Source organism: Symphalangus syndactylus, chromosome 21, assembly GCF_028878055.3.
Source record: "Symphalangus syndactylus isolate Jambi chromosome 21, NHGRI_mSymSyn1-v2.1_pri, whole genome shotgun sequence".
Lineage (NCBI taxonomy): Eukaryota > Metazoa > Chordata > Mammalia > Primates > Hylobatidae > Symphalangus > Symphalangus syndactylus.
Window position 1 is genome coordinate 47,103,281 of NC_072443.2, and position 15,852 is coordinate 47,119,132.

At 54.0% G+C, this 15,852-nt stretch overlaps 1 protein-coding gene across 3 annotated transcripts in view; it reads right to left on the reverse strand.

The window, feature by feature from the left end:
- Nucleotides 1–15,852, reverse strand: part of ADCY5 (adenylate cyclase 5) — a 170,122-nt gene that overhangs the window by 2,903 nt on the left and 151,367 nt on the right. For 2 of the 3 annotated variants that reach the window (XM_055260679.2, XM_055260681.2), the window contains exons 15-20: nucleotides 15,161–15,336; nucleotides 12,410–12,439; nucleotides 11,143–11,275; nucleotides 5,878–6,141; nucleotides 4,516–4,720; nucleotides 1,492–1,616 (exon numbers count right to left, since the gene is read on the reverse strand). In XM_055260679.2, coding sequence (XP_055116654.1) covers nucleotides 1,492–1,616; nucleotides 4,516–4,720; nucleotides 5,878–6,141; nucleotides 11,143–11,275; nucleotides 12,410–12,439; nucleotides 15,161–15,336 — 933 coding nt within the window. Of the gene's footprint in view, nucleotides 1–1,491; nucleotides 1,617–4,515; nucleotides 4,721–5,877; nucleotides 6,142–11,142; nucleotides 11,276–12,035; nucleotides 12,111–12,409; nucleotides 12,440–15,160; nucleotides 15,337–15,852 lie in introns of all 3 variants that reach the window. The other variant, XM_055260678.2, reaches the window with a different exon arrangement.

Consider the following 15,852-nt stretch of genomic DNA (forward strand, 5'->3'; position numbering starts at 1 on the left):
AGGTCGTTTGAGAGCCTTTGCTTATCTCACTGCATCTTCCTGTGAGGTGACTACTATTATTACCCTCAGGCTCAGAGCATCTAAGTCACAAGCCTGAGGTTACACAGTGAATAAACGGCAGGGCCTGGGTTTAGGTCCAGGTCTTGTTGCCTGGCTCTGCTTTAGCTTTCAGAACAAAGAGAGCTCACCGATAGCCTCATTAATTTCACTATCCCATTGCTGGGTGAAAGAGAAGAGTCGTGGGGGACAGGTGTGGGCAGGGGCAGCATAGCCAGTGGCTCCTGGGATGACCCCAAGAGCTGTTTGTGAACATCGTCAGAGCTCCCCACCCCAGCCACGCTGCAAGCCCGCTGGTGAGTGCGAGCGCCAGGGAGCAGGGGGTAGGAGTGCTGGGTGGGCTGCTGAGAGGGGACCCCACTGTGTTACTAGCTGCAGTTCCTGTGTGGTGAAGCCCCACACAAGGTGAGTTGCTGGGTCATTGTGGCTGCTGAGAGAGTCCCTTGCGCCTGTCCCTGAATGGGCTGGAAGCCTTGGAAACACACATGCCCCTTGCTTCTATCTCTAGGCCCATCCTGCTGCCCTTCTCTCCTCTGCACAGGGATGGAGGTGAGAAAAGGCCATTAAGGCCAGGCCCCTCGGCCAGCATCCACACCCCAGCCAGGTCAGGCTGAGTGGACCAGGACTGTGCTTGGGGTCAGGCCCTTTATTCAGAGGCCCTGTGGGGGAGAGAAGTCAGGACATTTAAGCAGTATCATCAGTGTTGGCAAAAGGCCTTAAAAGCAGCACAGTTAGCACCTGGAAAAACAGGCCAGGCGAGCTGACTTCCCACAGCCTCACACAGAACTGGGGGTGGGGGCCGTGCAGGAGGACTACTGCCCAGGGCGATGCCTCTGCCATCAGACTACAGCAGAGAATCAAGGAAAGCTCGAGAAAAAGCAGCAGCTGAAGAACAGCAGGCCTGGAAACCACAAGCCCAGCTCGCAAAGGAGGGAGCAAGGGGAAAAGGCCTCTGAGTCTGTGGCCAGGGCCCTTGGCTGCTGGGGCTGGGGGAGGTACCATCCCAGGGCCAGCAGCCCCCACTGGCTCTCCTGAGCAAGGCCAGGAGTGCTGCAGGCTCAGTGGGTAAGACCTGCTCCCTGCAGACATCTTTGCATCCTCTCTGTGGTGTGCCTGGGCTAGGAGGCACTGGAGCCTGCATGTGCACTCTCAGCTCGGCCTCTACAATCAGATCCACTCCCAGCAGCCCCCAATCCCTTCCATGCCCAGTAGAGGGCTCTGCAGAAGCCTGAAGATCTGTCCAAGGTGCTGAGGGCCTGAAACACAATTGTGTTCTCCAAGCTTCCAAGACATCAGCGTCAACAGCCCCATCACCCTTGAATCTGGCTGCAGACATTCTGACTGGGAACTGTAGGTGGCCTGCCCTGAAGACTTCTCGGTGTCAGACACAGGCCTTCCCATGGGGTGAGGGGTGGTGGATGCTCCTGCACTCACCTGGATGCGGTCGGGTACACCGGTGCTGTCCATGCGGCTGGCCACGTTCACGGTATTGCCCCAGATGTCATACTGAGGCTTTCGTGCCCCTATCACCCCGGCCACCACGGGGCCGATGTTGAGCCCTGCAGGGGACAGGAATCAGCCACAGTCATCACATCTCTGGCTTGACCTCGCCACCATCTGTCTCCCCACATGCCGCAGGTCCTTCTGACTCCCAACCTGAGACACCCATGGGCCTCCAGGCCCAAGGCTGTACTTAACCCTACAGCCTCCCGCTACCCTGCTCCTATCAAATGCCTGTGAATGCAAGACACAAGGAGCCTGCACCTGTGTCCTCGACACCCCTCACCAGGAGTGCCCTCTTCAAGGCCTCTAGTGACCTCCTGTGCAATGCAGTTGCCTTTCCCTAATCCTCCTCCTCTTGGAGCCATTTAGGCTCAACCTATCAGACTAGCTGTGTCCGTCTTCCTCATTCTTCTGTTTCTTTCCTCGCCATTCTCACTCTTAGATCCTCGCCACCTCATCGCCCTGTGCCAGTCTCTTCTCTCCAAGTCCTCGTGCTCCCCCGCCTCTGAGCTGGGGCAGGCACACTGCAGCGACCAAGCTCCAGCCACCACTTCGGCTCTCCTCTGCCCACCTTCCCAATCCCACCCAAGGCAACGCTGAGCATCACTGCATCTGAGCCTTCGCTGAGCTGCTTCTCCCTCCTGAGGTGTTCTCCCTCCTCCTCCCCAGGCTAAATCCTGCCCCCAAGTATCTGGCTCAACTGATGTTCTCTAGACATTTCCTGTCCTGTCTCCAGGCATGGGCATTCCCTCCTGTGTAACCTGCCGGTCTCATTAAGCCTCACTGTTGCCTGTTTCTTGTGTGTGAAGGGCAGGACTGAAAACACAGAAGCTCCAAAGTAGGCCCCTGGTGACCCTCACTTGGTCAGCAATGCCATCAGTCCTCAGAACTTCCTTCCACGACCCTCCTCATCAGTCCTTCCAAGCCGCAGGCAGCTTTATACCCCATGTGCCATCACCAGGCTGGACTGTCCACCTTGCTGACCGAGTGGAGCCCTGATGGCTTCTATTTCCCAAAGCCACGCCACTCAGGGAAGACAGGCCTGAGTCTGTAGGAGGGGAGCTGCCACACAGGCTCCCAGCTGCCTGCCCGGCTCCTTATCTACCTCTTGGCAGACTCTACACTCAGGTCCAATCAAGGAGTTGAGGCTTTTCAAAAACACACACTGGGAGAAAAACGCAAACCAAAGCAGGTGGACAAGATGGGGTGAAAGGAAAACAAGAATGGCAGTGTTACACAAGACCAAGAGTGCATGACGTTAATGCAAAAATGGAGGCTGCACATCACTTAAAGCAGACTCCCAGCTGGCTGTGCTCGGGGCCTCCAGCAGCCAGTGCAGGATGCAAACCTGGCCAAGCCCACAAAGCACTGTGCCTATGGGATAGAGAAGCCAGCTGGCCCAGGGAAAGCCCGATTCCTGACACTCAGGCTGCAACAAGATGTCTCCCAAGGACACGAATGATCACAATACTGGTTTTTAGTCATCCAATATTTCGGTATAATGTGTTAATTTTGAGAACTGAAATGCCGGTACTTTTGTGGGTGATAATTGTAATTTTTAAAAATTTGAAATCTGAATCATTGATGGCTTGAAACTTACCCAGGGAGTTGATAATGCATTAAATGGTTCACAGAACAAAGGCCTGCTCTTTCAGAAAGCATTCTTTACCTCCACAGACCTCAGGAGGAGCAACACTCCACCAAGTCAGCTATTTCAAAACTAACTTGTGCTCCATCAGACTGTACACCCTCGGTAAGATCTATTCTAAGGACAAACAAACTGTAGAAATACCTCGGGCTTTGTGGAACGAGTTCAGAGCTGGCATTCCACAGTTATTTTATGGACACAGTAGGGTGGAACACACGGGGAAGTGTGTACCTGGGTTTTCATTGTACCATTCAACTCTTCCGTAGAGTTGAAACTTGTCAAAATAAAAGGTTGGGGGTAATAAAACAAAACTGACTTTTAAAAAAGAAAAATACATATGTTTTTGGTTCAAAGACTTTCTGAGCAAGAATATGGTCATGACTATTTTGAAACTGATCCAGGACCTCTGCCGGACACCACAGAGGTATCGGCACAGCCCCTCCAGAGCCATCCAACCAAGGCAAGGCATGTGACAAAGAAGGAGTCCAGGAAAGATCCAGGGCTTTGACCTATCACAACCTCCTCACCATTTCTTTCCCCAGTTTGGATGAGCAGCCACTGGAAGATTTTGCTCACCACCTCAACTCAACAATAACCCCACTGACCTATTTCATAACTTGTATAAAAAGAGTAAAAAGTAACTCTTTTTAAAAAGTCAGAATATAATCATTTCACGGTCACTATCACATGATTCTTTAAATGTTTAGTTTTTTAAACTATTTCACTTTATTTTGCTAACGATTTTGCAGATTACATGTTTAATGTTGTTCTAAATTTGCAAATTTAATGACTGGTAACATGTTTATACATTTTGTATTTAAAACGTAACAAGTATTTGATTTTACTGTTTTCCATTTTTACTGAATGAATGTGGAATACTTTTAAATAAAACAACGCTGTTAGGTCAGTATTACTCGAAACAAATGGGACTGCCATCTGCCGTGCTGCAACCACCAGAAGGCCCCATGCCCTCGGCACAGAGCATCCCCCACAAAGCCCTTCGAGCAGGCACAGCCTGGATCCCACCAGGCGGTCCCTGCCTCTGAGTGAGGTGGGAACTTACCAAGGGGTGTCCTACCCATGTGGCCCTCATGTCAAAAGGCAGCAGAGGCATCATCAGACTCTGGACGGATTCTGCTGTGAGTGACCCATGCCTGCCCCCACCTACTAAGGGCAGGGAACACACCACATCAGCCTCTGCTGCCGCCTGGCCTTCTACCTTGGGACCACAATGGCGGATGCGGGATGCGGTATGGGGGAGCCCCTGACTGCACCCTGGGCTCAGTGCTCCCTGGGGCCCCACTCACCAATCTTCATCTGGAAGTTGTTGAAGGAGTGCTCATTGATGTACTTCATCTGGTCCATCAGCTTCATGGCAAAGTCGGCCAGTGCCTTGATGTGGGTCTTGCCCACCTTGTCGTAGGTAGAGTCGTTGAGGCCAGAGGCGGCCATGTAGGTGCTGCCAATGGTCTTGATCTTCTCCAGCTGCCGGAACCGATCCTCGCTGATGATCTGGATGAAGGAGGCCAAACCTGGGTCACCCCAAGCCTGGGACACCGAGGGCCACAGGGAGGGACAGAGGATGTCCAGGGAAGTGCAGCAGCATGGCCCTTCATGTGTCCCCTCTTCACACAGTGGGGCCTGTCTCCATCCTCATCAGTGTGATGCCTGCAATGCTCCTGACACAGCCAGGCCCCTCCACACTCACTCACCCGCTGGACAGTGCCTGTGGGCTACCTGTCCACCCTCACGCCAAGAGCCCTGAAGACAAGGTCACTAGTCACCTCTGGGTCTCTTGTCTCCCCTTCAACAACCTCACACCTCCATCCCACCCAGGGAAACCTCCATTTGTCCAGCAGGACACTCTTTCCCTACCCCCTGGCCCCGGCCCTCCTGGAAGCCTTCCCAGACTCAATTCAGCCAACTCCCATCACTCCACTGCCCCGGGAGTCTTGCAGGCTGTTCCCGACACTGCCTGGCCCAGCTCCATCATCCTGCTTCTCCCTGTGCCCCATGCCCAGGCCCTGCATGCCCGTTGGGGTGGCCCCTCTCACGCCCATGACTCAGGAGCTCCTGGGGTCAAGACTGCCCTACAGGGCTCTGCATCCCCAGCGCCTCCACATGCCAGGTGCTCAACAGGGGGATGAGAAGGAAATGAAGGAATGCCTCAATTCGGTCTCCGCTACTCAGGGCCTCACATCTTTGTCCTGCCTCCTCCCTTGGCCTGGGGACTCCTCCTTCCTTTGGTTCTCTCAAAGCCCTGGGCACAGACACTGGGTTGTCCCAGGCCCTGGGACCCTGTGCACCCTAGATGGCATGAAAGGAATGGCGGTCAGCGAGCCAGTCAGGGAGCTGCCAAAGGCTAAGTTCAAACAGTGTGGGCTGAAACCCTAGCTCTGCCACTTACTGGCAGTGACCTCAGGCCAGACACTTGAGTTCTGTGGGCCTCAGTTTTTTCATCTGTCACATGATGATAAGAGAGGCCATGTGTGCAAGGTGCCCATTGCAGCACCTGGGGACATGGTCAGATTCCCTCCAGCAGAGCTCCCATCATCACTGCTTATGTCAGGATGGTAGAAGGGGGCGCCAGGTCTCTTCACATCCCTCCCATACCAGGGACCTGTAGGCCCCTCCTAGGAACACAGCCTGACCCAGGCCCCGCTGTGTACCTCATCAAAGTCAGCGATGATCTCATTGAGTAGCCGCAGGCACTCGACACCCTCGTTGTTGGCCTCCAGCTCAACGTAGAACTCGGAGAAGTTGGCGATGGAGGCGAACATGACCGCCACACACTCACAGGACTGATAATAGAGCTCATCATTGCGCCGCTCGCGGGCCAGGAAGTGAGCGGCCACGTCCTTGGGCAGGATGTTGTGCAGCAGCCGCCGGTTGTAGGCCTGCAGCTCCTCCATCTCCTCCTTCTCCTCTGTGGCCTGGGAGAAAAAGACTGCAAGTCACCCAGATGCCAACACGAGCCCAGATGTCGGCCCCTCCACCTCCTCCTCTCCGTGGCCTGGAGAAAAAGCACCAGTCACGCAAATGCCAACTTGTGCCCAGGATGTTGGCAAGTACCGCTGTCTCTCCTCCTCTCTCTGCTGTTTCTACTTCCAGGTTTTCTCCAAAGAGCAGGACTTTGACAATCAGAAAACACATTTCTGAGCATTGAACTCTCTCTGCCGGCCTCTCTGGGGGTGCTGAGCCTGCAGCAGGGAGCCCCAAGCAGGAACAGGCCTGGAGGCGAGGCTGCAAGGATCCTTTCTGCCAAAGGCCAGAACCAGGCTGGAAGGGAAAAGGATCCAAAACACAGCCCACACAGCCCTCCAGCTCCCCGGTGCTCCTCCACTGTTCATTGTCCTCTTAATATCAGCAAATGGAATCAAAAGCCAGTTACCTTAATTAATGGACCTGTGGGGGAAAATAGCCCAAAGCCCTGCCCAGTCTCCCTGCCTCCCAGGAGGGCAGACTTGCCCCAGAGCCAGGTGCAGCCAGGAGGAGCAAGTGCCATGAGGGACCCCCTGGGATGAGGATGGGACATCACCAGTGACTTTGGTTTTCCCCCAGTTTGGGTCCTGGGTCTGTGCAGTGGGATTTTGTGGTCACCCACCCTCCAGGCTAAAGGACAGTGCAGATCCCTCAGGTCAAGAGGCCAGTAGTGCCCTACAAGCGGCTGAAGGGAAGAGGTGTCACACACCGAGGTGTGGCAAGGAACCATCTGACAAGAGTGTTCATGAGAAAAATCTGGCTGGCCCACTTGGGCTTTTCCTAACTAAATGAAGACACTTTTCTGCTCGGCTGCAAGTAGAATCTCCAACAGGACCAGGACGGACTCTCAGGGCCCTGGCTGTCCCTGTGGTGGTGGACGTCCATGGGGAAGGAGCTGGCTCTCCTTTCCAAGGCTTCAGGACCTAGGTCCAGCAGGGAGGAAGAGCTCCCAGGGCAGAAGATCCAGGACCCCAAGGCTCAACTGCCAGCCCTGCCCCTAAGGTAAGTGGGCTCCTGACTGTGCTGCCCACGGCCTAGTGGCCTCCTGGAGTCCCTGGGAATGTGGCTGTGAGGACTGGGATCATCCCGAGGGCTCCTGGACGCTAAAGGGCCTCGCCTTCCACTGCCACCCACAGAGGTGCAGAGAGCCAGCTGGTCTGTGCTGTCTTCTTGCCCAGCCTTCCTGCCCAGGTGACCTAAGCTCCTGGGAGGCAGGACCCTTTACCCATGCCCCTCCCCATGAATAAGGCTACCTGTGTCTGGCTCTGGAACAGCTGTGCCCACGGGAGAAGGCTGTGGGGGGCATCCCTGTGCTTCTTCTCACAGGCTGTCCCATAGAGGAGCCCTGCAGTCAGTTATTTGCCTCTGAAAATGCACCAGACAAGACAGTCCTGCTCCTAACTCTGCTGAGACACATGCCTGGGGGCCCAGGGATGCCAGGAGCACTACAGCTCCTTTGATGCACCCTGCAGGTGGCAGACAGCATCAGCCCAAAGTGTCAGACAGAATGGAGGTGGAAGCTAGGGGCAGGGCCGCTAGAGCAGGCGACAGCTGGGGGCAGAGCCAATCCCCAGGGCCAGGCCAGCTGCTACGGCCACCTCTGCAAACTCCACCCCAGCACAGGTGGGCGCCTGACAATGCAGCCAAGTACTTCTGGGGCTGGGCCCTGGCAGGGCAGGAAGGTTCAGGGGGCTACAGCCTCTTGGTGGCCCCACTAAGGTCAATGCTGGAGGAAGGGACAAGAGCAGGCTCTCCTGAGAACTCAGACCCTGCAGTTAGGCCAGGAGGGGGCCAGGCAGGGGCCAGGTGGGTCAGAGTGTGTTCCTTGTGCAGGTGCTTGAAGAATGCTGAGGAGTCCGCCTACCAGCCAACTGTACAGGGGCTGCTAAGCCAGCCTGGGGGTGGGGCAGAGACTATCACTCGCCCATCCCAAGAGCCTGCTTTCTGGTGTTTCTTTATTGGTATTTATGTGATGATGGCTCCCTCTCCCAAAATCCCAGGGGAAGGATGGGAAAATGAGGGACCTGCTGGAAAACTTGAGGGAGTGAAGTTGCCACAGGCTGGCAGGTAGACACAGGCTCACTCACACATTCCTACACACATGCACATGCACACACACACACACTCATGTGCATGTGTGTACACACAGGTGAGGAGGGGGTGGCGGGGGTCACCACTGAGCAAATAAACACATATATGAAAGATAATGGGAGGTAAGTTTCTCATTGCCAGAGATGACACTGCAAGCATGGAACAGGGAAGGCTGGGAAGAAGCCTGAGGTATTGGATTAAAATGGGAGGTAGTGGTATGAACTCAGGATTATTAAAAACGATCTATACAGATGGATACTGAAGTAGTATGGATACATGTGTACACATGTTTCCACATATGTTTCCACACCTACAAGCAGCGAGCACACCAAGCGCTCAGACCTTGGTTTCTAAACACCACTCTCTACTACTAAGAATGAGGGAGGGCTCTTTGAAGAAATCACAGATTCCTGGGCTGGAGCAGGGAAAGCACAAGATTAGCCTGAGATTGCGTGTGTTGGAAAGTCAGGAAAAGCTCAAAGAGTGATGGAGACCTGTCAAATAACACAGACACCAACTTGAAATGCACATGGGCCAAACCTAGGACAATTTGAGCATTAAAATAAATAGTGAGGGTTCCCAGCACTTTGGGAGGCCGAGGCAGGCGGATCACGAGGTCAGGAGATCGAGACCACGGTGAAACCCCGTCTCTACTAAAAAAATACAAAAAAATTAGCCAGGCGTGGTGGCGGGCGCCTGTAGTCCCAGCTACTCAGAGAGGCTGAGGCAGGAGAATGGCACGAACCCAGGAGGCGGAGCTTGCAGTGAGCCAAGATCGCGCCACTGCACTCCAGCCTGGGCGACAGAGCGAGACTCCGTCTCAAAAATAAATAAATAAATAAATAAATAGTGAGGGTTGCAGACGATAACCCACTGGATTACGTGGGAATCTGTGAGTCCAGGCTGAGGTAGAGAAGTGAATAAATAAGCAAACCAATGGAGGAGGAGGAGGGACAGCTCTTCTGTGCAGTAGAATGCCAACCAGCAAGTCCAGAAGGAATGGCAGACACTGGGCATTGCTATCGGGCATTTACACAGCAGGCACTGAGACAAGCAGGAGCCACCAATGGATGCAAAGGCTGCTGGACAGAGACTTGCTGAGGATCAGAAAATTAGTGGAATATCAGACTCTCTTTCCACAAAGTGCTAGTCAAATACAAAGGGGGAAAAGGGGACTTGACAGTGGAGAAATCTGGCAGATGCTGGTTGAGCAGGCCATCAGGGCTGACATCACTGGTGGTGGAATGGGTCAACACAGTGGAGTCTCTCAGTGTGAGGCACCAAGGGGTGCCCGGCTCCATTTCTGTGTGCTTCCTCCAGGAAGGCTCAGCCTGAGTCTGGACACGGGTCTGAAGGTCCCAGAGTAACAAGTTCTTTAAGATTGGCAAGGACCGTGAGACGAGGAGAGACTGAGGATCTACTGCAGACTAGAACAGCTCGATGCAGAGGACCCGTGCACAGGATCCCGGACCAGCATCGGGACAGTCGGCAACACTGAGAGGGGCGTGCCGCATCCCTGCTGATCGCCCGATGGGGAGGGTGCACAGGGATGACGCAGGGAGTGACCTTGTTTTTGCAAGGTAGACATGGGAGTATTTAGGGGTGATGGGGCATCATGTCAGAAAATACATACGGCGGCAGGTGATAGAGCAAATGCAGAAAAACGAGAGCCTCCTGAAAATGTTCCCAAAGAAGAGGGGATTGAGGGAGAAGGCAGAGGCCTGACAAGGGGCAGGCTCACACAGGATCTTCCCCAGGGTGCCCCAGCCCAGAGCTTCACAAGGGGCATTCTGCACAGAACCCTTCTGGGATTCTCCCTGGTTTCCCCAAACTCAGGGGACCCCTCAACTGCAGACCTCCATGCTCAATTCCAGCCAGAACCCATGCAAAATACTCAGCAGAAGGGACAACCATTTGCCCCCATCCTCACTCAGCATCCAATGAAAAGCAGGGCCTCCTGCTCCAGCCCAAAGACTTCCATCCTGATGCCTCTAAGAAGTCTGGGATGGAGGAGGTCAAAGCGAGCTGTGGGTGAGCTGAAGTGGTCTAGAGATAGGGGCCAGGCCAGGAGAGGCAGAGACCAGGCCAGGCTAAGTTCTGCACAGGGCTGGGCTGGAATAAAAGGTGTGAGGCAGCCCACAGGAAGATGGGGCTTTCTCCTGCTGGGTGCTCTTAGGCACTCCCTCCTGGCCCTTCCAAGATGCTCCAGCAGGTAACCTGGCCCACAGGCACCCCTTCCTCCAGGGAGACACAAGGCACAGGGCACAGGGCACGCAGCCTGGAGAGCCAAGTGCTGGCTGGAATGCATGCATCATGATCAACAGTCTTTGCTCCTTCAGTCCATCCCCTCTGGAGAAGTCTTCAACCCAGCTCTGGCTAGGTTAAGCCCTGCTCAGAAACCTTTGGTGCCAGTTCCCTACCCTGGCCAGGTTCCTCCCCTACTCCTCCACTCACCTCTTGCCACTCTTCCTTCCTCCACCATCCCAGACGCCTTGCTGCCCCCACCACAAAGGACCTGCCCACACCTCCCCTCTGTCCCTGCCGGGCAACACACACAGTAAGTGCCCAGCCAGTATTTGCTGACTTCAAAGCATGCCTCCTGGACCCATCAGAGTCCCAGCACTGTCAGCATGGGTTTGTCTGCATGGAGTAAGTCCCAGGGTTTTGCCTCTTGGCTCCAGAGAGCAGGGAGCAGACCCATGGGGACACAGGGCACCAAGTGGCTTCGAGGGGCCTGAGCAGGACAGCTTGTCAGTGTAAGACGAAGGCCCGGCTTGGCCTGGCCCAGCAGACGAGGCTGTTGTCTCCGCCACCTGCTCCCAAATGCCTCCCTCCCCAAGTCCAGCCCCAGGGCCACCCACCTGCAGTTTCCAGAGGAAGTCGAGGCGGGCAGTGGACTCCACCTGCTGGGCATGCAGGTACAGGGCCAGCACAAAGACTGAGATGATGATGGGCGTCACCACCTTCAATGCCACCTTGGTTGCGTGCTCAGGGCTGTGGGTGGGAGGTGGACAGGCCTGAGACCACCCTGGCTCCTCACAGCGGGCTGAGGACCCCACCCCCACCCACTGCTGGCCCTTTTTTCTTCCTCCCACTATACCTTCCCCTCTTCCTTATCCCCCTGCTCAAACTTTGCTGCACACGTGCCTCCTCCAGAAAGCCTTCCTGGCTGGCAGCCCCATCTCAGACCGTGCTTGCACCTGCAGCTCAGGCAGCCATTACTCCTCTCCTGACACCTTACAACCCCCCATCACTTGGGAGCTCCCCTCTGGTCAGATCAGGGGATGAACTCAGCCCTTCTAAAACGCAGCATGTACATCCAGATCCTTCTCTGGACAAGACAGGGGCAGTGGGTGCAGTAAAAGCGGACCAGGCAGGCCATGCTGACCCTGTCTCTGGACAACCTTGGGCAAGTGTCTTAATCTCTCTGAACTTTAGTTTGCTTATCTGTACAATAGGATAACAATACCCACATTTCAAGATGGTTGTAAGGATTAAAGAGATATTATAAACAAAACGCTTAGCACAGCATCTAACAGTAGGTGTTCCAAAACTAGTAGCATTATTGTCTAATTCTGTTTTTGTTACTAATAGATACTCTTAACAAAAGTAGCCATTCCAAATCCTACATCTTGTGCCAGCCAAGAGCTCAAGAACTGGAAGGCTGCAAAGAGGCTCCAGTGACCCCCACGCCCCTTGCCCAGGCAGCAGCCCTCAATACAGGGACGGGTCCCACAAGCACTGCAGCCCTCGCCTTTGTTCCTCGACTCCAGTGGGAAAGTAGGTACCAGCTTCCATTCTCCTATGTCTGAGGTTCTCACACAGGCTCCTGGGGAAGAGCTTGAGGCTAAATGCTTTGAAATGAGGCCTAGGGAATGATCTGAAGCCAGTGATCCCAACCACAGAGCCTACAGATCGCCTTGGCAGGGATCATGAAAGTGACCAGGGCCTCTGCCCCCTGAGGACGCCTTGCTACCCCAGGAGGAACCAGCCTCCCTGTCCCTGTTGGCTTCCTCCTTCACCACCCACCTTACCACCAAGGCCCCTCCCACCTGGGCACCAGCTGCCTTCCCTCTCTGCTCTGTGCTGAGGGCAGGGAGCAGCCCTACCCAAGGAGCATCAACTCACCACTGGGAGGTCCCGTTGTTGAAGAAGTCTCTGTGAAGAGAGTTGGGGAAGACCGGTCAGGGCCACCTTTCTGCATAAGGCGGCCTCCACTCCTGCTCGGCCCCCACGCCCTGCTCTGCTGTCCCCACCACTGCTGCTCCTTGGCTCCCCAGCCCCATTCCCCCTCCATATCCAAGGACATTTTCAGGGTGGGAGGTGGCAGAAAGCCCAGCCCCAACTAGCATTGGATACTCATGACCACATACCACCCAGTTCTTACCTGAAACCCTGCCTTCCCAGACCCCAGCACATCTGCCTGGGTGGAGGCCTGCCTGCCTCTCCCCCTCCCAGGCCTTTGCTGCCATCCAGAGGGCGTGGAGGAGAGATCCCACAGCTGCACTGCTTGGTGTGGCAGCCGCTGGCCATGTGCAGCTACTGAGTCTTAACATGGGGCTGGTGCAAGTTAAAATGTGCTGTATGTGTAAAACATACACCAGCTTTTGAATAATTCATGTAAAAAAAGGTAAAATATTTCATTAAGAATTTTATTTTTATATTGATTATATCTTAAAATGATATTTTGGCTATATAGTACTTGTTAAATAAAAGTCAAATTATACTTTTTGCCTTTTTAATATGGCTATAAGAAAATTTTAAATCACGTAAGTGGCTTTTTTTTTTTTTTTTTTTTTGAGACAGTCTTGCTTTGTCTTCCAGGCTGCAGTGCAGTGGTGCAATCTCGGCTCACTGTAACCTCCACCTCCTGGGTTCAAGCTATTCTTGTACCTCAGCCTCCCAAGTAGCTGGGATTACAGGTGCATGCCACCACGCCTGGCTAATTTTTATATTTTTAATACACGTGGGATTTTGTTGGCCAGGCTGGACTCAAGTGATCCACCCACCTCAGCCTCCCAAAGTGCTGGGATTACAGGTCTGAGCTACGGCACCCGGCCCACTTTTTATCTATTGGACAAGGTCGCCCTAGAGCCAAACCACGGTCTCCCCATCCAGAAATAACCTTCACTGTCTGTTGCCAACTTCAGCTCCTGAAGAGATGTTGAGGATGGGAAGGAGCAGTAAGAGGAGGGCAACGTTCCCTGCTCCAGCCCTGAAACAAGGGTAGAAAGTTCGTGGACCTCCTCTTCCTCCTCAAAGGACTGCAGCCTGTCCCATGCTCCACTGTCCCATGTCTTTGTGGTCATCTGCCCATAGCCCCCACACAACCACCAAGAAGTTCTTCCTCGAATATGACTTAAACCCTTCATTACACCTCCACTTTCTCAGGCGACACCACCTTCCCAAGAGAGGAACATTCCTGAGAGTTTTCTATTTATCCACATTGTACCTCCACTGCCTAGCTCAGTGGCTGGCACATAGCAGGCCCTTAATAAATATTTCTGAATGAATGACTGGGTGAACAAATGGATGGATGGATGAATCCCTTCCTCTAACTCAAAGAAGGTACAGTTTGCTGCATTTTCTCAGGGGACACAGAACTGTCATTTTTTTTTTTTTTTTTTTTTTTTTTGCACTTCTTGGTGTGTGTATAGGGAGTGGTGATGCGTAGAAAAGCATATTACGAATCAGCCACTTTAAATACATCTTACTACTATGGGCGTTGATAATCTACAGTTCACATTTGCCAGGCTTCCAAATTAACCTGCTTCGGGGAGGTCTTGGGATTTATGGCAATATCCTGCCCGAGTGAAGAATCTTATCTGAGCTCCTCAAATTGCTGATGTACTGATTAATGCATAACCTATTGACATGAAAAAATACTGATTCGTTTCTGAATCATGAAGTTGTACTGATTGCTGGCATGTAGACATTTTAGTCTGTATGTTGCAATCTGTAGCCAATGATTGTAACCCTCCAATGACAAAGGACAACTCTGATCTGAGGAGTCCCCTTCCCTTCTACTTTCTTATGAAAGCATTCCCGCTTGTAACAGCTTCTGGAACACGCCCAGCTTGGTACGTGTGTCTTCCTGGCCGATCCTCACATTCGGCTTCCAACAAAATTTGATCAAATTATTTCTGCCTCGACCACCTTAATTTGGGTTGACAATATTCCCATTTTACAAGGAAAAAATTATGAGGTTCAGAGGAATAACCAATGTGTCTGATGCTGAGATTCTAACCCAATTTCACCCGAAGCCTGAGGTCTTTCTCCTCGTGGAGCCACCTCCCTTGGAAATCTGACATCGGTCACTACATGACCATGATGACTATGGGACCAGACAGCCATGGGCCCCACCTTCATGCCCACCACAGCCAGGAGCCTTTGAGTAGTGCACAGATGCCCAGCCTTATGTGGTGGGCCTGCCTACTTGGCTGGGTTGCTGGAGGATGAAGAGGAACAGCGGGTATCCAGGCACCTGCCTCCTCGAGGTGGGACACAGAGCCTGTGAACAACAAAGCTTGCCCCTCTGCTCCCACACTCCTTACTGCCCGGCTCTGCTGGACCGTGACTCCTCTGAGTCTGGGGCAGCTGGACCGAGGTGAAAGCAGCCCACTGGAGGCTGCCCTGGCAAGAGGGGAGCAAACCAGAGAAAGAAACACAGTGGGGCCTGGTGACCTGAGGCCACTCCAACTACCGGGGACGGGAAGGAAGGAAAGAAACAAGGCCGTTTTCCCAGATGTCAGGGCTGGGGAGGAACAAGATACTCTCCTCGCAAGTTCCCTGTGGTGCCAGAACCCTAAACCTCCTGCTCTTGCCACCTCCCTGCAATGTCCTGTGCCCAGTGGGGAGTGTGAGGGAGGTGCCCCGTACATGGCGTTGGCGGTGACCAGCAGGTCGGCGTTGTCGAAGAGCGTGACACCTGGCACCTCCACGACGAGCACGTAGATGAGCTCGATGGCCAGCATTAACACCAGCTTCCCGATGCAGCTGATCTGCAGGAACACGGAGCAGGCCAGCAGGCTGAGCAGCACGCTGTAGGTGAAGTACTGCGGGCAGAGGGCAGCAGCATCAGCTCCCCAGGCCCTGCCCGACCCCTGGCCCTGGCCCTGGCCCCGTGCATCCTCCAGTCTGAGCTGGCTCAAGTGAGGCCTGGGCTGGGCATGTTTCTGCTGATGTAAATTTCCCAACAGGTGTGATGTAAAGCGAAGGGCCCTGGTTAGGAACCAGGAGATGGGCTCCAGCTGGAGTCTGGCCACTGCCTGCAGGACAGCCCCACGTTACAGCTGCGCTGCAGGCCCACGCTGCCCTGGGTTTCAGGCCTGATCCACACTGGGCTTTGTGTGCCTCGGGCTGCGTGCTCAGCCCCTCTGAGCCTCAGTGTCCCCTCTGCAAGACTTCCTATCTCACGGCTCGCTGTGATGAACACACGGAAGGAAGCCCTTGCTGCAGTGTCCGGCACCCTCAATAACCGTGGGGAGCCCCGAATCTGCAGCTTTGAACTCAAAAGCTCCAAAAGCTGAATGTGTTTTCATGACTCTTGTAGGGGCCACGGCTGAATGGAG